At 50.2% G+C, this 24214-nt stretch overlaps 1 protein-coding gene across 4 annotated transcripts in view; it reads left to right on the plus strand.

Annotated features, from left to right (window-relative positions):
• The window catches only part of igf2bp2a (insulin-like growth factor 2 mRNA binding protein 2a), a 121601-nt gene that overhangs the window by 37536 nt on the left and 59851 nt on the right, over positions 1–24214 (plus strand). For all 4 annotated transcript variants that reach the window (XM_071354317.1, XM_071354315.1, XM_071354316.1 and 1 more), the window contains exon 5: positions 23432–23495. In XM_071354317.1, coding sequence (XP_071210418.1) covers positions 23432–23495 — 64 coding nt within the window. The remainder of the gene's footprint in view (positions 1–23431; positions 23496–24214) is intronic.

Here is a 24214-nt window from a genome sequence, read left to right on the forward strand (position 1 = left end):
CCCCTACAGTAGTGGTCCTCTATATCCCCCCCTACAGTAGTGGTCCTCTATATCCCCCCCTACAGTAGTGGTCCTCTATATTCCCTCTATATCCCCCCTACAGTAGTGGTCCTCTATATCCCCTCTACAGTAGTGGTCCTCTATATCCCCCCTACAGTAGTGGTCCTCTATATCCCCTCTACAGTAGTGGTCCTCTATATCCCCCCTACAGTAGTGGTCCTCTATATCCCCCCTACAGTAGTGGTCCTCTATATCCCCTCTACAGTAGTGGTCCTTTATATCCCCTCTACAGTAGTGGTCCTCTATATCCCCCTACAGTAGTGGACCTCTATATCCCCCCTACAGTACTGGTCCTCTATATCCCCCCCTACAGTAGTGGTCCTCTATATCCCCCCCTACAGTAGTGGTCCTCTATATCCCCCCCTACAGTAGTGGTCCTCTATATCCCCCCTACAGTAGTGGTCCTCTATATTCCCTCTACAGTAGTGGTCCTCTATATCCCCCCTACAGTAGTGGTCCTCTATATCCCCCCTACGGTAGTGGTCCTCTATATCTCCCCTACAGTAGTGGTCCTCTATATCCCCCCTACAGTAGTGGTTCTACAGTAGTGGTCCTCTATATCCCCCCTACAGTAGTGGTCCTCTATATCCCCCCTACAGTAGTGGTCCTCTATATCCCCCCTACAGTAGTGGTCCTCCCTCTATATCCCCCCTACAGTAGTGGACCTCTATATCCCCTCTACAGTAGTGGTTCTACAGTAGTGGTCCTCTATATCCCCCCTACAGTAGTGGTCCTCTATATCCCCCCTACAGTAGTGGTCCTCTATATCCCCTCTACAGTAGTGGTCCTCTATATCCCCCCTACAGCAGTGGTCCTCTATATCCCCCCTACAGTAGTGGTCCTCTATATCCCCCCTACAGTAGTGGGCCTCTATATCCCCTCTACAGTAGTGGTCCTCTATATCCCCTCTACAGTAGTGGTCCTCTATATCCCCCCTACAGTAGTGGTCCTCTATATCCCCCCTACGGTAGTGGTCCTCTATATCTCCCCTACAGTAGTGGTCCTCTATATCCCCCTACAGTAGTGGTTCTACAGTAGTGGTTCTCTATATCCCCCCTACAGTAGTGGTCCTCTATATCACCCCTACGGTAGTGGTCCTCTATATCCCTCTACAGTAGTAGTCCTCTATATCCCCCCTACAGTAGTGGTCCTCTATATCCCCTCTACAGTAGTGGTCCTCTATATCCCCCCTACAGTAGTGGTCCTCTATATCCCCCTACGGTAGTGGTCCTCTATATCCCCCCTACATTAGTGGTTCTACAGTAGTGGTCCTCTATATCCCCCTACGGTAGTGGTCCTCTATATCCCCCTACGTTAGTGGTCCTCTATATCCCCCTACGGTAGTGTTTCCTCTATATCCCCCCTCTACAGTAGTGGTCCTCTATATCCCCCCTACAGTAGTGGACCTCTATATCCCCCCTACAGTAGTGGTTCTCTATATCCCCCCTACAGTAGTGGTCCTCTATATCCCCCCTACAGTAGTGGTCCTCTATATCCCCCCTACAGTAGTGGTCCTCTATATCACCCCTACAGTAGTGGTCCTCTATATCACCCCTACAGTAGTGGTCCTCTATATCACCCCTACAGTAGTGGTCCTCTATATCACCCCTACAGTAGTGGTCCTCTATATCCCCCTACAGTAGTGGTTCTACAGTAGTGGTCCTCTATATCCCCCTGCGGTAGTGGTTCTACAGTAGTGGTCCTCTATATCCCCCTACGGTAGTGGTCCTCTATATCCCCCTACAGTAGTGGTTCTACAGTAGTGGTCCTCTATATCCCCCCTACAGTAGTGGTCCTCTATATCCCCCTACAGTAGTGGTTCTACAGTAGTGGTCCTATATATCCCCCTACAGTAGTGGTTCTACAGTAGTGGTCCTCTATATCCCCCTACAGTAGTGGTTCTACAGTAGTGGTCCTCTATATCCCCCCTACAGTAGTGGTCCTCTATATCCCCCCTACAGTAGTGGTCCTTTATATCCCCTCTACAGTAGTGGTCCTCTATATCCCCCCTACAGTAGTGGTCCTCTATATCCCCCTACAGTAGTGGACCTCTATATCCCCCCTACAGTAGTGGTCCTCTATATCCCCCCTACAGTAGTGGTCCTCTATATCCCCCTACAGTAGTGGACCTCTATATCCCCCCTACAGTAGTGGTCCTCTATATCCCCCCCTACAGTAGTGGTCCTCTATATCCCCCTACAGTAGTGGTTCTACAGTAGTGGTCCTCTATATCCCCCCTACAGTAGTGGTCCTCTATATCCCCCTACAGTAGTGGTTCTACAGTAGTGGTCCTCTATATCCCCCTACAGTAGTGGTTCTACAGTAGTGGTCCTCTATATCCCCCTACAGTAGTGGTTCTACAGTAGTGGTCCTCTATATCCCCCCTACAGTAGTGGTCCTCTATATCCCCCCTACAGTAGTGGTCCTTTATATCCCCTCTACAGTAGTGGCCCTCTATATCCCCCCTACAGTAGTGGTCCTCTATATCCCCCTACAGTAGTGGACCTCTATATCCCCCCTACAGTAGTGGTCCTCTATATCCCCCCTACAGTAGTGGTCCTCTATATCCCCCTACAGTAGTGGACCTCTATATCCCCCCTACAGTAGTGGTCCTCTATATCCCCCCCTACAGTAGTGGTCCTCTATATCCCCTCTACAGTAGTGGTCCTCTATATCCCCCCCCCCTACAGTAGTGGTCCTCTATATCCCCCTACAGTAGTGGTCCTCTATACCCCCCCTACAGTAGTGGTCCTCTATATCCCCCCTACAGTAGTGGTCCTCTATATTCCCTCTACAGTAGTGGTCCTCTATATCCCCCCTACAGTAGTGGTCCTCTATATCCCCCCTACGGTAGTGGTCCTCTATCTCCCCTACAGTAGTGGTCCTCTATATCCCCCTACAGTAGTGGTTCTACAGTAGTGGTCCTCTATATCCCCTCTACAGTAGTGGTCTTCTATATCCCCCCTACAGTAGTGGTCCTCTATATCCCCCCTACAGTAGTGGTCCTCTATATCCCCCCTACAGTAGTGGTCCTCTATATCCCCTCTACAGTAGTGGTCCTCTATATCCCCCCTACAGTAGTGGTCCTCTATATCACCCCTACAGTAGTGGTCCTCTATATCACCCCTACAGTAGTGGTCCTCTATATCACCCCTACAGTAGTGGTCCTCTATATCCCCCTACAGTAGTGGTTCTACAGTAGTGGTCCTCTATATCTCCCTACAGTAGTGGTTCTACAGTAGTGGTCCTCTATATCCCCCCTACAGTAGTGGTCCTCTATATCCCCCCTACAGTAGTGGTCCTCTATATCCCCCCTACAGTAGTGGTTCTCTATATCCCCCCTACAGTAGTGGTCCTCTATATCACCCCTACAGTAGTGGTCCTCTATATCTCTCTACAGTAGTGGTCCTCTATATCCCCCCTACAGTAGTGGTCCTCTATATCCCCCCTACAGTAGTGGTCCTCTATATCACCCCTACAGTAGTGGTCCTCTATATCACCCCTACAGTAGTGGTCCTCTATATCCCCCTACAGTAGTGGTTCTACAGTAGTGGTCCTCTATATCCCCGTGCGGTAGTGGTTCTACAGTAGTGGTCCTCTATATCCCCCTACGGTAGTGGTCCTCTATATCCCCCCTACGGTAGTGGTCCTCTATATCCCCCTACAGTAGTGGTTCTACAGTAGTGGTCCTCTATATCCCCCCTACAGTAGTGGTCCTCTATATCCCCCTACAGTAGTGGTTCTACAGTAGTGGTCCTCTATATCCCCCTACAGTAGTGGTTCTACAGTAGTGGTCCTCTATATCCCCCTACAGTAGTGGTTCTACAGTAGTGGTCCTCTATATCCCCCCTACAGTAGTGGTCCTCTATATCCCCCCTACAGTAGTGGTCCTTTATATCCCCTCGACAGTAGTGGTCCTCTATATCCCCCCTACAGTAGTGGTCCTCTATATCCCCCTACAGTAGTGGACCTCTATATCCCCCCTACAGTAGTGGTCCTCTATATCCCCCCTACAGTAGTGGTCCTCTATATCCCCCTACAGTAGTGGACCTCTATATCCCCCCTACAGTAGTGGTCCTCTATATCCCCCCCTACAGTAGTGGTCCTCTATATCCCCTCTACAGTAGTGGTCCTCTATATCCCCCCCCCCTACAGTAGTGGTCCTCTATATCCCCCTACAGTAGTGGTCCTCTATATCCCCCCTACAGTAGTGGTCCTCTATATCCCCCCTACAGTAGTGGTCCTCTATATTCCCTCTACAGTAGTGGTCCTCTATATCCCCCCTACAGTAGTGGTCCTCTATATCCCCCCTACGGTAGTGGTCCTCTATCTCCCCTACAGTAGTGGACCTCTATATCCCCCTACAGTAGTGGTTCTACAGTAGTGGTCCTCTATATCCCCCCTACAGTAGTGGTCTTCTATATCCCCCCTACAGTAGTGGTCCTCTATATCCCCCCTACAGTAGTGGTCCTCTATATCCCCCCTACAGTAGTGGTCCTCTATATCCCCTCTACAGTAGTGGTCCTCTATATCCCCCCTACAGTAGTGGTCCTCTATATCACCCCTACAGTAGTGGTCCTCTATATCACCCCTACAGTAGTGGTCCTCTATATCCCCCTACAGTAGTGGTTCTACAGTAGTGGTCCTCTATATCTCCCTACAGTAGTGGTTCTACAGTAGTGGTCCTCTATATCCCCCCTACAGTAGTGGTCCTCTATATCACCCCTACAGTAGTGGTCCTCTATATCACCCCTACAGTAGTGGACCTCTATATCCCCCTACAGTAGTGGTTCTACAGTAGTGGACCTCTATATCCCCCTGCGGTAGTGGTTCTACAGTAGTGGCCCTCTATATCCCCCTACGGTAGTGGTCCTCTATATCCCCCCTACGGTAGTGGTCCTCTATATCCCCCTACAGTAGTGGTTCTACAGTAGTGGTCCTCTATATCCCCCTACAGTAGTGGTTCTACAGTAGTGGTCCTCTATATCCCCATTACGGTAGTGGTCCTCTATATCCCCCCTACGGTAGTGGTCCTCTATATCCCCCTACAGTAGTGGTTCTACAGTAGTGGTCCTCTATATCCCCCTACAGTAGTGGTTCTACAGTAGTGGTCCTCTATATCCCCCTACAGTAGTGGTTCTACAGTAGTGGTCCTCTATATCCCCCCTACAGTAGTGGTCCTCTATATCCCCTCTACAGTAGTGGTCCTCTATATCCCCCCTACAGTAGTGGTCCTCTATATCCCCCCTACAGTAGTGGTCCTTTATATCCCCTCTACAGTAGTGGTCCTCTATATCCCCCCTACAGTAGTGGTCCTCTATATCCCCCCTACAGTAGTGGACCTCTATATCCCCCCTACAGTAGTGGTCCTTTATATCCCCTCTACAGTAGTGGTCCTCTATATCCCCCCTACAGTAGTGGTCCTCTATATCCCCCTACAGTAGTGGTCCTCTATATCCCCCCCCTACAGTAGTGGTCCTCTATATCCCCCCCCTACAGTAGTGGTCCTCTATATCCCCCCCTACAGTAGTGGTCCTCTATATCCCCCCCTACAGTAGTGGTCCTCTATATCCCCCTACAGTAGTGGTCCTCTATATCCCCCCTACAGTAGTGGACCTCTATATCCCCCCTACAGTAGTGGTCCTCTATATTCCCTCTACAGTAGTGGTCCTCTATATCCCCCCTACAGTAGTGGTCCTCTATATCCCCCCTACGGTAGTGGTCCTCTATCTCCCCTACAGTAGTGGTCCTCTATATCCCCCTACAGTAGTGGTTCTACAGTAGTGGTCCTCTATATCCCCCCTACAGTAGTGGTCCTCTATATCCCCCCTACAGTAGTGGTCCTCTATATCCCCTCTACAGTAGTGGACCTCTATATCCCCTCTACAGTAGTGGTCCTCTATATCCCCCCTACAGTAGTGGTCCTCTATATCCCCCCTACAGTAGTGGTCCTCTATATCCCCCCTATAGTAGTCCTCTATATCCCCCCTACAGTAGTGGTCCTCTATATTCCCTCTACAGTAGTGGTCCTCTATATCCCCCCTACAGTAGTGGTCCTCTATATCCCCCCTACGGTAGTGGTCCTCTATGTCTCCCCTACAGTAGTGGTCCTCTATATCCCCCTACAGTAGTGGTTCTACAGTAGTGGTCCTCTATATCCCCCCTACAGTAGTGGTCCTCTATATCCCCCCTACAGTAGTGGTCCTCTATATCCCCCCTACAGTAGTGGTCCTCTATATCCCCCCTACAGTAGTGGACCTCTATATCCCCTCTACAGTAGTGGTTCTACAGTAGTGGTCCTCTATATCCCCCCTACAGTAGTGGGCCTCTATATCCCCCCTACGGTAGTGTTCCTCTATATCCCCCCTCTATAGTAGTGGTCCTCTATATCCCCCTACAGTAGTGGTTCTACAGTAGTGGTCCTCTATATCCCCCTACAGTAGTGGTTCTACAGTAGTGGTCCTCTATATCCCCCCTACAGTAGTGGTCCTCTATATCCCCCCTACAGTAGTGGTCCTTTATATCCCCTCTACAGTAGTGGCCCTCTATATCCCCCCTACAGTAGTGGTCCTCTATATCCCCCTACAGTAGTGGACCTCTATATCCCCCCTACAGTAGTGGTCCTCTATATCCCCCCTACAGTAGTGGTCCTCTATATCCCCCTACAGTAGTGGACCTCTATATCCCCCCTACAGTAGTGGTCCTCTATATCCCCCCCTACAGTAGTGGTCCTCTATATCCCCTCTACAGTAGTGGTCCTCTATATCCCCCCCCCCTACAGTAGTGGTCCTCTATATCCCCCTACAGTAGTGGTCCTCTATACCCCCCCTACAGTAGTGGTCCTCTATATCCCCCCTACAGTAGTGGTCCTCTATATTCCCTCTACAGTAGTGGTCCTCTATATCCCCCCTACAGTAGTGGTCCTCTATATCCCCCCTACGGTAGTGGTCCTCTATCTCCCCTACAGTAGTGGTCCTCTATATCCCCCTACAGTAGTGGTTCTACAGTAGTGGTCCTCTATATCCCCCCTACAGTAGTGGTCTTCTATATCCCCCCTACAGTAGTGGTCCTCTATATCCCCCCTACAGTAGTGGTCCTCTATATCCCCCCTACAGTAGTGGTCCTCTATATCCCCTCTACAGTAGTGGTCCTCTATATCCCCCCTACAGTAGTGGTCCTCTATATCACCCCTACAGTAGTGGTCCTCTATATCACCCCTACAGTAGTGGTCCTCTATATCCCCCTACAGTAGTGGTTCTACAGTAGTGGTCCTCTATATCTCCCTACAGTAGTGGTTCTACAGTAGTGGTCCTCTATATCCCCCCTACAGTAGTGGTCCTCTATATCCCCCCTACAGTAGTGGTCCTCTATATCCCCCCTACAGTAGTGGTTCTCTATATCCCCCCTACAGTAGTGGTCCTCTATATCACCCCTACAGTAGTGGTCCTCTATATCTCTCTACAGTAGTGGTCCTCTATATCCCCCCTACAGTAGTGGTCCTCTATATCCCCCCTACAGTAGTGGTCCTCTATATCACCCCTACAGTAGTGGTCCTCTATATCACCCCTACAGTAGTGGTCCTCTATATCCCCCTACAGTAGTGGTTCTACAGTAGTGGTCCTCTATATCCCCGTGCGGTAGTGGTTCTACAGTAGTGGTCCTCTATATCCCCCTACGGTAGTGGTCCTCTATATCCCCCCTACGGTAGTGGTCCTCTATATCCCCCTACAGTAGTGGTTCTACAGTAGTGGTCCTCTATATCCCCCCTACAGTAGTGGTCCTCTATATCCCCCTACAGTAGTGGTTCTACAGTAGTGGTCCTCTATATCCCCCTACAGTAGTGGTTCTACAGTAGTGGTCCTCTATATCCCCCTACAGTAGTGGTTCTACAGTAGTGGTCCTCTATATCCCCCCTACAGTAGTGGTCCTCTATATCCCCCCTACAGTAGTGGTCCTTTATATCCCCTCGACAGTAGTGGTCCTCTATATCCCCCCTACAGTAGTGGTCCTCTATATCCCCCTACAGTAGTGGACCTCTATATCCCCCCTACAGTAGTGGTCCTCTATATCCCCCCTACAGTAGTGGTCCTCTATATCCCCCTACAGTAGTGGACCTCTATATCCCCCCTACAGTAGTGGTCCTCTATATCCCCCCCTACAGTAGTGGTCCTCTATATCCCCTCTACAGTAGTGGTCCTCTATATCCCCCCCCCCTACAGTAGTGGTCCTCTATATCCCCCTACAGTAGTGGTCCTCTATATCCCCCCTACAGTAGTGGTCCTCTATATCCCCCCTACAGTAGTGGTCCTCTATATTCCCTCTACAGTAGTGGTCCTCTATATCCCCCCTACAGTAGTGGTTCTCTATATCCCCCCTACGGTAGTGGTCCTCTATCTCCCCTACAGTAGTGGACCTCTATATCCCCCTACAGTAGTGGTTCTACAGTAGTGGTCCTCTATATCCCCCCTACAGTAGTGGTCTTCTATATCCCCCCTACAGTAGGGGTCCTCTATATCCCCCCTACAGTAGTGGTCCTCTATATCCCCCCTACAGTAGTGGTCCTCTATATCCCCTCTACAGTAGTGGTCCTCTATATCCCCCCTACAGTAGTGGTCCTCTATATCACCCCTACAGTAGTGGTCCTCTATATCACCCCTACAGTAGTGGTCCTCTATATCCCCCTACAGTAGTGGTTCTACAGTAGTGGTCCTCTATATCTCCCTACAGTAGTGGTTCTACAGTAGTGGTCCTCTATATCCCCCCTACAGTAGTGGTCCTCTATATCACCCCTACAGTAGTGGTCCTCTATATCACCCCTACAGTAGTGGACCTCTATATCCCCCTACAGTAGTGGTTCTACAGTAGTGGACCTCTATATCCCCCTGCGGTAGTGGTTCTACAGTAGTGGCCCTCTATATCCCCCTACGGTAGTGGTCCTCTATATCCCCCCTACGGTAGTGGTCCTCTATATCCCCCTACAGTAGTGGTTCTACAGTAGTGGTCCTCTATATCCCCCTACAGTAGTGGTTCTACAGTAGTGGTCCTCTATATCCCCATTACGGTAGTGGTCCTCTATATCCCCCCTACGGTAGTGGTCCTCTATATCCCCCTACAGTAGTGGTTCTACAGTAGTGGTCCTCTATATCCCCCTACAGTAGTGGTTCTACAGTAGTGGTCCTCTATATCCCCCTACAGTAGTGGTTCTACAGTAGTGGTCCTCTATATCCCCCCTACAGTAGTGGTCCTCTATATCCCCTCTACAGTAGTGGTCCTCTATATCCCCCCTACAGTAGTGGTCCTCTATATCCCCCCTACAGTAGTGGTCCTTTATATCCCCTCTACAGTAGTGGTCCTCTATATCCCCCCTACAGTAGTGGTCCTCTATATCCCCCCTACAGTAGTGGACCTCTATATCCCCCCTACAGTAGTGGTCCTTTATATCCCCTCTACAGTAGTGGTCCTCTATATCCCCCCTACAGTAGTGGTCCTCTATATCCCCCTACAGTAGTGGTCCTCTATATCCCCCCCCTACAGTAGTGGTCCTCTATATCCCCCCCCTACAGTAGTGGTCCTCTATATCCCCCCCTACAGTAGTGGTCCTCTATATCCCCCCCTACAGTAGTGGTCCTCTATATCCCCCTACAGTAGTGGTCCTCTATATCCCCCCTACAGTAGTGGACCTCTATATCCCCCCTACAGTAGTGGTCCTCTATATTCCCTCTACAGTAGTGGTCCTCTATATCCCCCCTACAGTAGTGGTCCTCTATATCCCCCCTACGGTAGTGGTCCTCTATCTCCCCTACAGTAGTGGTCCTCTATATCCCCCTACAGTAGTGGTTCTACAGTAGTGGTCCTCTATATCCCCCCTACAGTAGTGGTCCTCTATATCCCCCCTACAGTAGTGGTCCTCTATATCCCCTCTACAGTAGTGGACCTCTATATCCCCTCTACAGTAGTGGTTCTACAGTAGTGGTCCTCTATATCCCCCCTACAGTAGTGGTCCTCTATATCCCCCCTACAGTAGTGGTCCTCTATATCCCCCCTACAGTAGTCCTCTATATCCCCCCTACAGTAGTGGTCCTCTATATTCCCTCTACAGTAGTGGTCCTCTATATCCCCCCTACAGTAGTGGTCCTCTATATCCCCCCTACGGTAGTGGTCCTCTATGTCTCCCCTACAGTAGTGGTCCTCTATATCCCCCTACAGTAGTGGTTCTACAGTAGTGGTCCTCTATATCCCCCCTACAGTAGTGGTCCTCTATATCCCCCCTACAGTAGTGGTCCTCTATATCCCCCCTACAGTAGTGGTCCTCTATATCCCCCCTACAGTAGTGGACCTCTATATCCCCTCTACAGTAGTGGTTCTACAGTAGTGGTCCTCTATATCCCCCCTACAGTAGTGGGCCTCTATATCCCCCCTACGGTAGTGTTCCTCTATATCCCCCCTCTATAGTAGTGGTCCTCTATATCCCCCCTACAGTAGTGGTCCTCTATATCCCCCCTACAGTAGTGGTTCTCTATATCCCCCCTACAGTAGTGGTCCTCTATATCACCCCTACAGTAGTGGTCCTCTATATCCCCCTACAGTAGTGGTCCTCTATATCCCCCCTACAGTAGTGGTCCTCTATATCCCCCCTACAGTAGTGGTCCTCTATATCACCCCTACAGTAGTGGTCCTCTATATCACCCCTACAGTAGTGGTCCTCTATATCCCCCTACAGTAGTGGTTCTACAATAGTGGTCCTCTATATCCCCCTGCGGTAGTGGTTCTACAGTAGTGGTCCTCTATATCCCCCTACGGTAGTGGTCCTCTATATCCCCCCTACGGTAGTGGTCCTCTATATCCCCCTACAGTAGTGGTTCTACAGTAGTGGTCCTCTATATCCCCCCTACAGTAGTGGTCCTCTATATCCCCCTACAGTAGTGGTTCTACAGTAGTGGTCCTCTATATCCCCCTACAGTAGTGGTTCTACAGTAGTGGTCCTCTATATCCCCCTACAGTAGTGGTTGTACAGTAGTGGTCCTCTATATCCCCCCTACAGTAGTGGTCCTCTATATCCCCCCTACAGTAGTGGTCCTTTATATCCCCTCTACTGTAGTGGTCCTCTATATCCCCCCTACAGTAGTGGACCTCTATATCCCCCCTACAGTAGTGGTCCTCTATATCCCCCTACAGTAGTGGACCTCTATATCCCCCCTACAGTAGTGGTCCTCTATATCCCCCCCTACAGTAGTGGGCCTCTATATCCCCTCTACAGTAGTGGTCCTCTATATCCCCCCCCCTACAGTAGTGGTCCTCTATATCCCCCTACAGTAGTGGTCCTCTATATCCCCCCTACAGTAGTGGTCCTCTATATCCCCCCTACAGTAGTGGTCCTCTATATCCCCCCTACAGTAGTGGTCCTCTATATCCCCTCTACAGTAGTGGTCCTCTATATCCCCCCTACAGTAGTGGTCCTCTATATCCCCCCTACAGTAGTGGTCCTCTATATCACCCCTACAGTAGTGGTCCTCTATATCACCCCTACAGTAGTGGTCCTCTATATCCCCCTACAGTAGTGGTTCTACAGTAGTGGTCCTCTATATCTCCCTACAGTAGTGGTTCTACAGTAGTGGTCCTCTATATCCCCCCTACAGTAGTGGTCCTCTATATCACCCCTACAGTAGTGGTCCTCTATATCACCCCTACAGTAGTGGTCCTCTATATCCCCCTACAGTAGTGGTTCTACAGTAGTGGACCTCTATATCCCCCTGCGGTAGTGGTTCTACAGTAGTGGCCCTCTATATCCCCCTACGGTAGTGGTCCTCTATATCCCCCCTACGGTAGTGGTCCTCTATATCCCCCTACAGTAGTGGTTCTACAGTAGTGGTCCTCTATATCCCCCTACAGTAGTGGTTCTACAGTAGTGGTCCTCTATATCCCCATTACGGTAGTGGTCCTCTATATCCCCCCTACGGTAGTGGTCCTCTATATCCCCCTACAGTAGTGGTTCTACAGTAGTGGTCCTCTATATCCCCCTACAGTAGTGGTTCTACAGTAGTGGTCCTCTATATCCCCCTACAGTAGTGGTTCTACAGTAGTGGTCCTCTATATCCCCCCTACAGTAGTGGCCCTCTATATCCCCTCTACAGTAGTGGTCCTCTATATCCCCCCTACAGTAGTGGTCCTCTATATCCCCCCTACAGTAGTGGTCCTCTATATCCCCCCTACAGTAGTGGTCCTTTATATCCCCTCTACAGTAGTGGTCCTCTATATCCCCCCTACAGTAGTGGTCCTCTATATCCCCCCTACAGTAGTGGACCTCTATATCCCCCCTACAGTAGTGGTCCTCTATATCCCCCCCCCCCCTACAGTAGTGGTCCTCTATATCCCCCCCCCTACAGTAGTGGTCCTCTATATCCCCCCCCCTACAGTAGTGGTCCTCTATATCCCCCCCTACAGTAGTGGTCCTCTATATCCCCCCCCTACAGTAGTGGTCCTCTATATCCCCCTACAGTAGTGGTCCTCTATATCCCCCCTACAGTAGTGGTCCTCTATATTCCCTCTACAGTAGTGGTCCTCTATATCCCCCCTACAGTAGTGGTCCTCTATATCCCCCCTACGGTAGTGGTCCTCTATCTCCCCTACAGTAGTGGTCCTCTATATCCCCCTACAGTAGTGGTTCTACAGTAGTGGTCCTCTATATCCCCCCTACAGTAGTGGTCCTCTATATCCCCCCTACAGTAGTGGTCCTCTATATCCCCCCTACAGTAGTGGTCCTCTATATCCCCTCTACAGTAGTGGACCTCTATATCCCCTCTACAGTAGTGGTTCTACAGTAGTGGTCCTCTATATCCCCCCTACAGTAGTGGTCCTCTATATCCCCCCTACAGTAGTCCTCTATATCCCCCCTACAGTAGTGGTCCTCTATATTCCCTCTACAGTAGTGGTCCTCTATATCCCCCCTACAGTAGTGGTCCTCTATATCCCCCCTACGGTAGTGGTCCTCTATATCTCACCTACAGTAGTGGTCCTCTATATCCCCCTACAGTAGTGGTTCTACAGTAGTGGTCCTCTATATCCCCCCTACAGTAGTGGTCCTCTATATCCCCCCTACAGTAGTGGTCCTCTATATCCCCCCTACAGTAGTGGTCCTCTATATCCCCCCTACAGTAGTGGACCTCTATATCCCCTCTACAGTAGTGGTTCTACAGTAGTGGTCCTCTATATCCCCCCTACAGTAGTGGGCCTCTATATCCCCCCTACAGTACTGGTCCTCTATATCCCCTCTACAGTAGTGGTCCTCTATATCCCCCCTACAGTAGTGGTCCTCTATATCCCCCCTACAGTAGTGGTCCTCTATATCCCCCCTACAGTAGTGGTCCTCTATATCCCCTCTACAGTAGTGGTCCTCTATATCCCCCCTACAGTAGTGGTCCTCTATATCCCCCCTACAGTAGTGGTCCTCTATATCCCCCCTACAGTAGTGGTCCTCTATATCACCCCTACAGTAGTGGTTCTACAGTAGTGGTCCTCTATATCCCCCCTACGGTAGTGGTCCTCTATCTCCCCTACAGTAGTGGTCCTCTATATCCCCCTACAGTAGTGGTTCTACAGTAGTGGTCCTCTATATCCCCCCTACAGTAGTGGACCTCTATATCCCCCCTACAGTAGTGGTCCTCTATATCCCCCCTACAGTAGTGGTCCTCTATATCCCCTCTACAGTAGTGGACCTCTATATCCCCTCTACAGTAGTGGTTCTACAGTAGTGGTCCTCTATATCCCCCCTACAGTAGTGGTCCTCTATATCCCCCCTACAGTAGTGGTCCTCTATATCCCCCCTACAGTAGTGGTCCTTTATATCCCCTCTACAGTAGTGGTCCTCTATATCCCCCCTACAGTAGTGGTCCTCTATATCCCCCCTACAGTAGTGGACCTCTATATCCCCCCTACAGTAGTGGTCCTCTATATCCCCCCCCCCCTACAGTAGTGGTCCTCTATATCCCCCCCCCTACAGTAGTGGTCCTCTATATCCCCCCCCCTACAGTAGTGGTCCTCTATATCCCCCCCCTACAGTAGTGGTCCTCTATATCCCCCCCCTACAGTAGTGGTCCTCTATATCCCCCTACAGTAGTGGTCCTCTATATCCCCCCTACAGTAGTGGTCCTCTATATTCCCTCTACAGTAGTGGTCCTCTATATCCCCCCTACAGTAGTGGTCCTCTATATCCCCCCTACGGTAGTGGTCCTCTATCTCCCCTACAGTAGTGGTCCTCTATATCCCCCTACAGTAGTGGTTCTACAGTAGTGGTCCTCTATATCCCCCCTACAGTAGTGGTCCTCTATATCCCCCCTACAGTAGTGGTCCTCTATATCCCCCCTACAGTAGTGGTCCTCTATATCCCCTCTACAGTAGTGGACCTCTATATCCCCTCTACAGTAGTGGTTCTACAGTAGTGGTCCTCTATATCCCCCCTACAGTAGTGGTCCTCTATATCCCCCCTACAGTAGTCCTCTATATCCCCCCTACAGTAGTGGTCCTCTATATTCCCTCTACAGTAGTGGTCCTCTATATCCCCCCTACAGTAGTGGTCCTCTATATCCCCCCTACGGTAGTGGTCCTCTATATCTCACCTACAGTAGTGGTCCTCTATATCCCCCTACAGTAGTGGTTCTACAGTAGTGGTCCTCTATATCCCCCCTACAGTAGTGGTCCTCTATATCCCCCCTACAGTAGTGGTTCTCTATATCCCCCCTACAGTAGTGGACCTCTATATCCCCTCTACAGTAGTGGTTCTACAGTAGTGGTCCTCTATATCCCCCCTACAGTAGTGGGCCTCTATATCCCCCCTACAGTACTGGTCCTCTATATCCCCTCTACAGTAGTGGGCCTCTATATCCCCCCTACAGTAGTGGTCCTCTATATCCCCCCTACAGTAGTGGTCCTCTATATCCCCCCTACAGTAGTGGTCCTCTATATCCCCTCTACAGTAGTGGTCCTCTATATCCCCCCTACAGTAGTGGTCCTCTATATCCCCCCTACAGCAGTGGTCCTCTATATCCCCCCTACAGTAGTGGTCCTCTATATCACCCCTACAGTAGTGGTTCTACAGTAGTGGTCCTCTATATCCCCCCTACGGTAGTGGTCCTCTATCTCCCCTACAGTAGTGGTCCTCTATATCCCCCTACAGTAGTGGTTCTACAGTAGTGGTCCTCTATATCCCCCCTACAGTAGTGGTCCTCTATATCCCCCCTACAGTAGTGGTCCTCTATATCCCCCCTACAGTAGTGGTCCTCTATATCCCCTCTACAGTAGTGGACCTCTATATCCCCTCTACAGTAGTGGTTCTACAGTAGTGGTCCTCTATATCCCCCCTACAGTAGTGGTCCTCTATATCCCCCCTACAGTAGTCCTCTATATCCCGCCTACAGTAGTGGTCCTCTATATTCCCTCTACAGTAGTGGTCCTCTATATCCCCCCTACAGTAGTGGTCCTCTATATCCCCCCTACGGTAGTGGTCCTCTATATCTCCCCTACAGTAGTGGTCCTCTATATCCCCCTACAGTAGTGGTTCTACAGTAGTGGTCCTCTATATCCCCCCTACAGTAGTGGTCCTCTATATCCCCCCTACAGTAGTGGTCCTCTATATCCCGCCTACAGTAGTGGTCCTCTATATCCCCCCTACAGTAGTGGACCTCTATATCCCCTCTACAGTAGTGGTTCTACAGTAGTGGTCCTCTATATCCCCCCTACAGTAGTGGGCCTCTATATCCTCCCTACAGTACTGGTCCTCTATATCCCCTCTACAGTAGTGGTCCTCTATATCCCCCCTACAGTAGTGGTCCTCTATATCCCCCCTACAGTAGTGGTCCTCTATATCCCCCCTACAGTAGTGGTCCTCTATATCCCCTCTACAGTAGTGGTCCTCTATATCCCCCCTACAGTAGTGGTCCTCTATATCCCCCCTACAGTAGTGGTCCTCTATATCCCCCCTACAGTAGTGGTCCTCTATATCCCCCCTACAGTAGTGGTTCTACAGTAGTGGTCCTCTATATCCCCCCTACAGTAGTGGTCCTCTATATCACCCCTACGGTAGTGGTTCTACAGTAGTGGTCCTCTATATCCCCCTACGGTAGTGGTCCTCTATATCCCCCCTACGGTAGTGGTCCTCTATATCCCCCTACAGTAGTGGTTCTACAGTAGGGGTCCTCTATATCCCCCTACAGTAGTGGTTCTACAGTAGGGGTCCTCTATATCCCCCTACAGTAGTGGTTCTACAGTAGTGGTCCTCTATATCCCCCTACGGTAGTGGTCCTCTATATCCCCCCTACGGTAGTGGTCCTCTATATCCCCCTACGGTAGTGGTCTTCTATATCCCCTCTACAGTAGTGGTCCTCTATATCCCCTCTACAGTAGTGGTCCTCTATATCCCCCCTACATTAGTGGTTCTACAGTAGTGGTCCTCTATATCCCCCTACAGTAGTGGTTCTACAGTAGTGGGCCTCTATATCCCCCTACAGTAGTGGTCCTCTATATCCCCCCTACAGTAGTGGTCCTCTATATCCCCCCTACAGTAGTGGTCCTCTATATCCCCTCTACAGTAGTGGTCCTCTATATCCCCCCTACAGTAGTGGTTCTACAGTAGTGGTCCTCTATATCCCCCCTACAGTAGTGGTCCTCTATATCCCCCCTACAGTAGTGGTCCTCTATATCCCGCCTACAGTAGTGGTCCTCTATATCCCCCCTACAGTAGTGGACCTCTATATCCCCTCTACAGTAGTGGTTCTACAGTAGTGGTCCTCTATATCCCCCCTACAGTAGTGGGCCTCTATATCCCCCCTACAGTACTGGTCCTCTATATCCCCTCTACAGTAGTGGTCCTCTATATCCCCCCTACAGTAGTGGTCCTCTATATCCCCCCTACAGTAGTGGTCCTCTATATCCCCCCTACAGTAGTGGTCCTCTATATCCCCTCTACAGTAGTGGTCCTCTATATCCCCCCTACAGTAGTGGTCCTCTATATCCCCCCTACAGTAGTGGTCCTCTATATCCCCCCTACAGTAGTGGTCCTCTATATCCCCCCTACAGTAGTGGTTCTACAGTAGTGGTCCTCTATATCCCCCCTACAGTAGTGGTCCTCTATATCACCCCTACGGTAGTGGTTCTACAGTAGTGGTCCTCTATATCCCCCTACGGTAGTGGTCCTCTATATCCCCCCTACGGTAGTGGTCCTCTATATCCCCCTACAGTAGTGGTTCTACAGTAGGGGTCCTCTATATCCCCCTACAGTAGTGGTTCTACAGTAGTGGTCCTCTATATCCCCCTACAGTAGTGGTTCTACAGTAGTGGTCCTCTATATCCCCCTACGGTAGTGGTCCTCTATATCCCCCCTACGGTAGTGGTCCTCTATATCCCCCTACGGTAGTGGTCTTCTATATCCCCTCTACAGTAGTGGTCCTCTATATCCCCTCTACAGTAGTGGTCCTCTATATCCCCCCTACATTAGTGGTTCTACAGTAGTGGTCCTCTATATCCCCCTACAGTAGTGGTTCTACAGTAGTGGGCCTCTATATCCCCCTACAGTAGTGGTCCTCTATATCCCCCCTACAGTAGTGGTCCTCTATATCCCCCCTACAGTAGTGGTCCTCTATATCCCCTCTACAGTAGTGGTCCTCTATATCCCCCCTACAGTAGTGGTCCTCTATATCCCCCCTACAGTAGTGGTCCTCTATATCACCCCTACAGTAGTGGTCCTCTATATCACCCCTACAGTAGTGGTCCTCTATATCCCCCTACAGTAGTGGTTCTACAGTAGTGGTCCTCTATATCTCCCTACAGTAGTGGTTCTACAGTAGTGGTCCTCTATATCCCCCCTACAGTAGTGGTTCTACAGTAGTGGTCCTCTATATCCCCCCTACAGTAGTGGTCCTCTATATCACCCCTACGGTAGTGGTTCTACAGTAGTGGTCCTCTATATCCCCCTACGGTAGTGGTCCTCTATATCCCCCCTACGGTAGTGGTCCTCTATATCCCCCTACAGTAGTGGTTCTACAGTAGGGGTCCTCTATATCCCCCTACAGTAGTGGTTCTACAGTAGGGGTCCTCTATATCCCCCTACAGTAGTGGTTCTACAGTAGTGGTCCTCTATATCCCCCTACGGTAGTGGTCCTCTATATCCCCCCTACGGTAGTGGTCCTCTATATCCCCCTACGGTAGTGGTCTTCTATATCCCCTCTACAGTAGTGGTCCTCTATATCCCCTCTACAGTAGTGGTCCTCTATATCCCCCCTACATTAGTGGTTCTACAGTAGTGGTCCTCTATATCCCCCTACAGTAGTGGTTCTACAGTAGTGGGCCTCTATATCCCCCTACAGTAGTGGTCCTCTATATCCCCCCTACAGTAGTGGTCCTCTATATCCCCCCTACAGTAGTGGTCCTCTATATCCCCTCTACAGTAGTGGTCCTCTATATCCCCCCTACAGTAGTGGTTCTACAGTAGTGGTCCTCTATATCCCCCCTACAGTAGTGGTCCTCTATATCCCCCCTACAGTAGTGGTCCTCTATATCCCGCCTACAGTAGTGGTCCTCTATATCCCCCCTACAGTAGTGGACCTCTATATCCCCTCTACAGTAGTGGTTCTACAGTAGTGGTCCTCTATATCCCCCCTACAGTAGTGGGCCTCTATATCCCCCCTACAGTACTGGTCCTCTATATCCCCTCTACAGTAGTGGTCCTCTATATCCCCCCTACAGTAGTGGTCCTCTATATCCCCCCTACAGTAGTGGTCCTCTATATCCCCCCTACAGTAGTGGTCCTCTATATCCCCTCTACAGTAGTGGTCCTCTATATCCCCCCTACAGTAGTGGTCCTCTATATCCCCCCTACAGTAGTGGTCCTCTATATCCCCCCTACAGTAGTGGTCCTCTATATCCCCCCTACAGTAGTGGTTCTACAGTAGTGGTCCTCTATATCCCCCCTACAGTAGTGGTCCTCTATATCACCCCTACGGTAGTGGTTCTACAGTAGTGGTCCTCTATATCCCCCTACGGTAGTGGTCCTCTATATCCCCCCTACGGTAGTGGTCCTCTATATCCCCCTACAGTAGTGGTTCTACAGTAGGGGTCCTCTATATCCCCCTACAGTAGTGGTTCTACAGTAGTGGTCCTCTATATCCCCCTACAGTAGTGGTTCTACAGTAGTGGTCCTCTATATCCCCCTACGGTAGTGGTCCTCTATATCCCCCCTACGGTAGTGGTCCTCTATATCCCCCTACGGTAGTGGTCTTCTATATCCCCTCTACAGTAGTGGTCCTCTATATCCCCTCTACAGTAGTGGTCCTCTATATCCCCCCTACATTAGTGGTTCTACAGTAGTGGTCCTCTATATCCCCCTACAGTAGTGGTTCTACAGTAGTGGGCCTCTATATCCCCCTACAGTAGTGGTCCTCTATATCCCCCCTACAGTAGTGGTCCTCTATATCCCCCCTACAGTAGTGGTCCTCTATATCCCCTCTACAGTAGTGGTCCTCTATATCCCCCCTACAGTAGTGGTCCTCTATATCCCCCCTACAGTAGTGGTCCTCTATATCACCCCTACAGTAGTGGTCCTCTATATCACCCCTACAGTAGTGGTCCTCTATATCCCCCTACAGTAGTGGTTCTACAGTAGTGGTCCTCTATATCTCCCTACAGTAGTGGTTCTACAGTAGTGGTCCTCTATATCCCCCCTACAGTAGTGGTCCTCTATATCACCCCTACAGTAGTGGTCCTCTATATCACCCCTACAGTAGTGGTCCTCTATATCCCCCTACAGTAGTGGTTCTACAGTAGTGGACCTCTATATCCCCCTGCGGTAGTGGTTCTACAGTAGTGGCCCTCTATATCCCCCTACGGTAGTGGTCCTCTATATCCCCCCTACGGTAGTGGTCCTCTATATCCCCCTACAGTAGTGGTTCTACAGTAGTGGTCCTCTATATCCCCCTACAGTAGTGGTTCTACAGTAGTGGTCCTCTATATCCCCATTACGGTAGTGGTCCTCTATATCCCCCCTACGGTAGTGGTCCTCTATATCCCCCTACAGTAGTGGTTCTACAGTAGTGGTCCTCTATATCCCCCTACAGTAGTGGTTCTACATTAGTGGGCCTCTATATCCCCCTACAGTAGTGGTTCTACAGTAGTGGTCCTCTATATCCCCCCTACAGTAGTGGTCCTCTATATCCCCTCTACAGTAGTGGTCCTCTATATCCCCCCTACAGTAGTGGTCCTCTATATCCCCCCTACAGTAGTGGTCCTCTATATCCCCCCTACAGTAGTGGTCCTTTATATCCCCTCTACAGTAGTGGTCCTCTATATCCCCCCTACAGTAGTGGTCCTCTATATCCCCCCTACAGTAGTGGACCTCTATATCCCCCCTACAGTAGTGGTCCTCTATATCCCCCCCCCTACAGTAGTGGTCCTCTATATCCCCCCCCCTACAGTAGTGGTCCTCTATATCCCCCCCCCTACAGTAGTGGTCCTCTATATCCCCCCCCTACAGTAGTGGTCCTCTATATCCCCCCCCTACAGTAGTGGTCCTCTATATCCCCCTACAGTAGTGGTCCTCTATATCCCCCCTACAGTAGTGGTCCTCTATATCCCCCCTACGGTAGTGGTCCTCTATCTCCCCTACAGTAGTGGTCCTCTATATCCCCCTACAGTAGTGGTTCTACAGTAGTGGTCCTCTATATCCCCCCTACAGTAGTGGTCCTCTATATCCCCCCCTACAGTAGTGGTCCTCTATATCCCCCCTACAGTAGTGGTCCTCTATATCCCCTCTACAGTAGTGGACCTCTATATCCCCTCTACAGTAGTGGTTCTACAGTAGTGGTCCTCTATATCCCCCCTACAGTAGTGGTCCTCTATATCCCCCCTACAGTAGTCCTCTATATCCCCCCTACAGTAGTGGTCCTCTATATTCCCTCTACAGTAGTGGTCCTCTATATCCCCCCTACAGTAGTGGTCCTCTATATCCCCCCTACGGTAGTGGTCCTCTATATCTCACCTACAGTAGTGGTCCTCTATATCCCCCTACAGTAGTGGTTCTACAGTAGTGGTCCTCTATATCCCCCCTACAGTAGTGGTCCTCTATATCCCCCCTACAGTAGTGGTCCTCTATATCCCCCCTACAGTAGTGGTCCTCTATATCCCCCCTACAGTAGTGGACCTCTATATCCCCTCTACAGTAGTGGTTCTACAGTAGTGGTCCTCTATATCCCCCCTACAGTAGTGGGCCTCTATATCCCCCCTACAGTACTGGTCCTCTATATCCCCTCTACAGTAGTGGTCCTCTATATCCCCCCTACAGTAGTGGTCCTCTATATCCCCCCTACAGTAGTGGTCCTCTATATCCCCCCTACAGTAGTGGTCCTCTATATCCCCTCTACAGTAGTGGTCCTCTATATCCCCCCTACAGTAGTGGTCCTCTATATCCCCCCTACAGTAGTGGTCCTCTATATCCCCCCTACAGTAGTGGTCCTCTATATCACCCCTACAGTAGTGGTTCTACAGTAGTGGTCCTCTATATCCCCCCTACGGTAGTGGTCCTCTATCTCCCCTACAGTAGTGGTCCTCTATATCCCCCTACAGTAGTGGTTCTACAGTAGTGGTCCTCTATATCCCCCCTACAGTAGTGGTCCTCTATATCCCCCCTACAGTAGTGGTCCTCTATATCCCCCCTACAGTAGTGGTCCTCTATATCCCCCTCTACAGTAGTGGACCTCTATATCCCCTCTACAGTAGTGGTTCTACAGTAGTGGTCCTCTATATCCCCCCTACAGTAGTGGTCCTCTATATCCCCCCTACAGTAGTCCTCTATATCCCCCCTACAGTAGTGGTCCTCTATATTCCCTCTACAGTAGTGGTCCTCTATATCCCCCCTACAGTACTGGTCCTCTATATCCCCCCTACGGTAGTGGTCCTCTATATCTCCCCTACAGTAGTGGTCCTCTATATCCCCCTACAGTAGTGGTTCTACAGTAGTGGTCCTCTATATCCCCCCTACAGTAGTGGTCCTCTATATCCCCCCTACAGTAGTGGTCCTCTATATCCCGCCTACAGTAGTGGTCCTCTATATCCCCCCTACAGTAGTGGACCTCTATATCCCCTCTACAGTAGTGGTTCTACAGTAGTGGTCCTCTATATCCCCCCTACAGTAGTGGGCCTCTATATCCCCCCTACAGTACTGGTCCTCTATATCCCCCCTACAGTAGTGGTCCTCTATATCCCCCCTACAGTAGTGGTCCTCTATATCCCCCCTACAGTAGTGGTCCTCTATATCCCCCCTACAGTAGTGGTCCTCTATATCCCCCCTACAGTAGTGGTCCTCTATATCCCCTCTACAGTAGTGGTCCTCTATATCCCCCCTACAGTAGTGGTCCTCTATATCCCCCCTACAGTAGTGGTCCTCTATATCCCCCCTACAGTAGTGGTCCTCTATATCCCCCCTACAGTAGTGGTTCTACAGTAGTGGTCCTCTATATCCCCCCTACAGTAGTGGTCCTCTATATCACCCCTACGGTAGTGGTTCTACAGTAGTGGTCCTCTATATCCCCCTACGGTAGTGGTCCTCTATATCCCCCCTACAGTAGTGGTCCTCTATATCCCCCCTACAGTAGTGGTCCTCTATATCACCCCTACGGTAGTGGTTCTACAGTAGTGGTCCTCTATATCCCCCTACGGTAGTGGTCCTCTATATCCCCCCTACGGTAGTGGTCCTCTATATCCCCCTACAGTAGTGGTTCTACAGTAGGGGTCCTCTATATCCCCCTACAGTAGTGGTTCTACAGTAGTGGTCCTCTATATCCCCCTACAGTAGTGGTTCTACAGTAGTGGTCCTCTATATCCCCCTACGGTAGTGGTCCTCTATATCCCCCCTACGGTAGTGGTCCTCTATATCCCCTCTACGGTAGTGGTCTTCTATATCCCCTCTACAGTAGTGGTCCTCTATATCTCCCCTACAGTAGTGGTCCTCTATATCCCCCCTACATTAGTGGTTCTACAGTAGTGGTCCTCTATATCCCCCTACAGTAGTGGTTCTACAGTAGTGGGCCTCTATATCCCCCTACAGTAGTGGTCCTCTATATCCCCTCTACAGTAGTGGTCCTCTATATCCCCCCTACAGTAGTGGTCCTCTATATCCCCCCTACAGTAGTGGGCCTCTATATCCCCCTACAGTAGTGGGCCTCTATATCCCCCCTACAGTAGTGGTCCTCTATATCCCCCCTACAGTAGTGGTCCTCTATATCCCCCCTACAGTAGTGGTCCTCTATATCCCCACTACAGTAGTGGACCTCTATATCCCCCCTACGGTACAGCAGAGAAATGACTGAACCTCTCTCTCGTTCTCCATCCACAGTTAACACTGACACAGAAACAGCGGTGGTGAATGCCACATACACAACCAAGGAGGAAGCCAAAGTGTAAGTAGAGTCATCTGTGGGTGGTATTACTGTGTTTAAATAATAATAATATCAGTATGGCAGAAAGGTTAGAATATTTTTTCAATGAGGAGATAATTAGTCTAAGACTAGTCAGATATGCTACGACAGTGTTTTGGCACTGAAGACGGGTATCAGAGCCACCCTAACCCTTATTATTTGATTGTACCTTTATTTAACTCGGCAAGTCAGAGCCCTTACCCTTTCTCTCTAACCCTCTCCCCTCAGAGCCATTTCTCTCTTCCTCTCGGTAACTCTAACCCTCTCCCCTCAGAGCCATAGAGAAGTTGACGGTCACCAGTTTGAGGACTAACCCTAACCCTTTCTTTTCTCAGAGCCGTAGAGAAGATGGCTCATCTGATCTCTCACAGAGCTGTAGAGAAGATGGCTCATCTGTTCTCTCACAGAGCTGTAGAGAAGATGGCTCTTCTGTTCTCTCACAGAGTCGTAGAGAAGATGGCTCTTCTGTTCTCTCACAGAGCCGTAGAGAAGATGACGGGTCAGCAGTTTGAGGGCTAACCCTAACCCTCTCCCCTCACAGAGCCGTAGAGAAGTTGGCTCATCTGTTCTCTCACAGAGCCGTAGAGAAGATGGCTCATCTGTTCTCTCAAAGAGCCGTAGAGAAGATGGCTCTTCTGTTCTCTCACAGAGCCATAGAGAAGATGGCTCATCTGTTCTCTCACAGAGCCGTAGAGAAGATG

This window comes from Salvelinus alpinus, chromosome 20 (assembly GCF_045679555.1).
Source record: "Salvelinus alpinus chromosome 20, SLU_Salpinus.1, whole genome shotgun sequence".
In the NCBI taxonomy this organism is placed as follows: domain Eukaryota; kingdom Metazoa; phylum Chordata; class Actinopteri; order Salmoniformes; family Salmonidae; genus Salvelinus; species Salvelinus alpinus.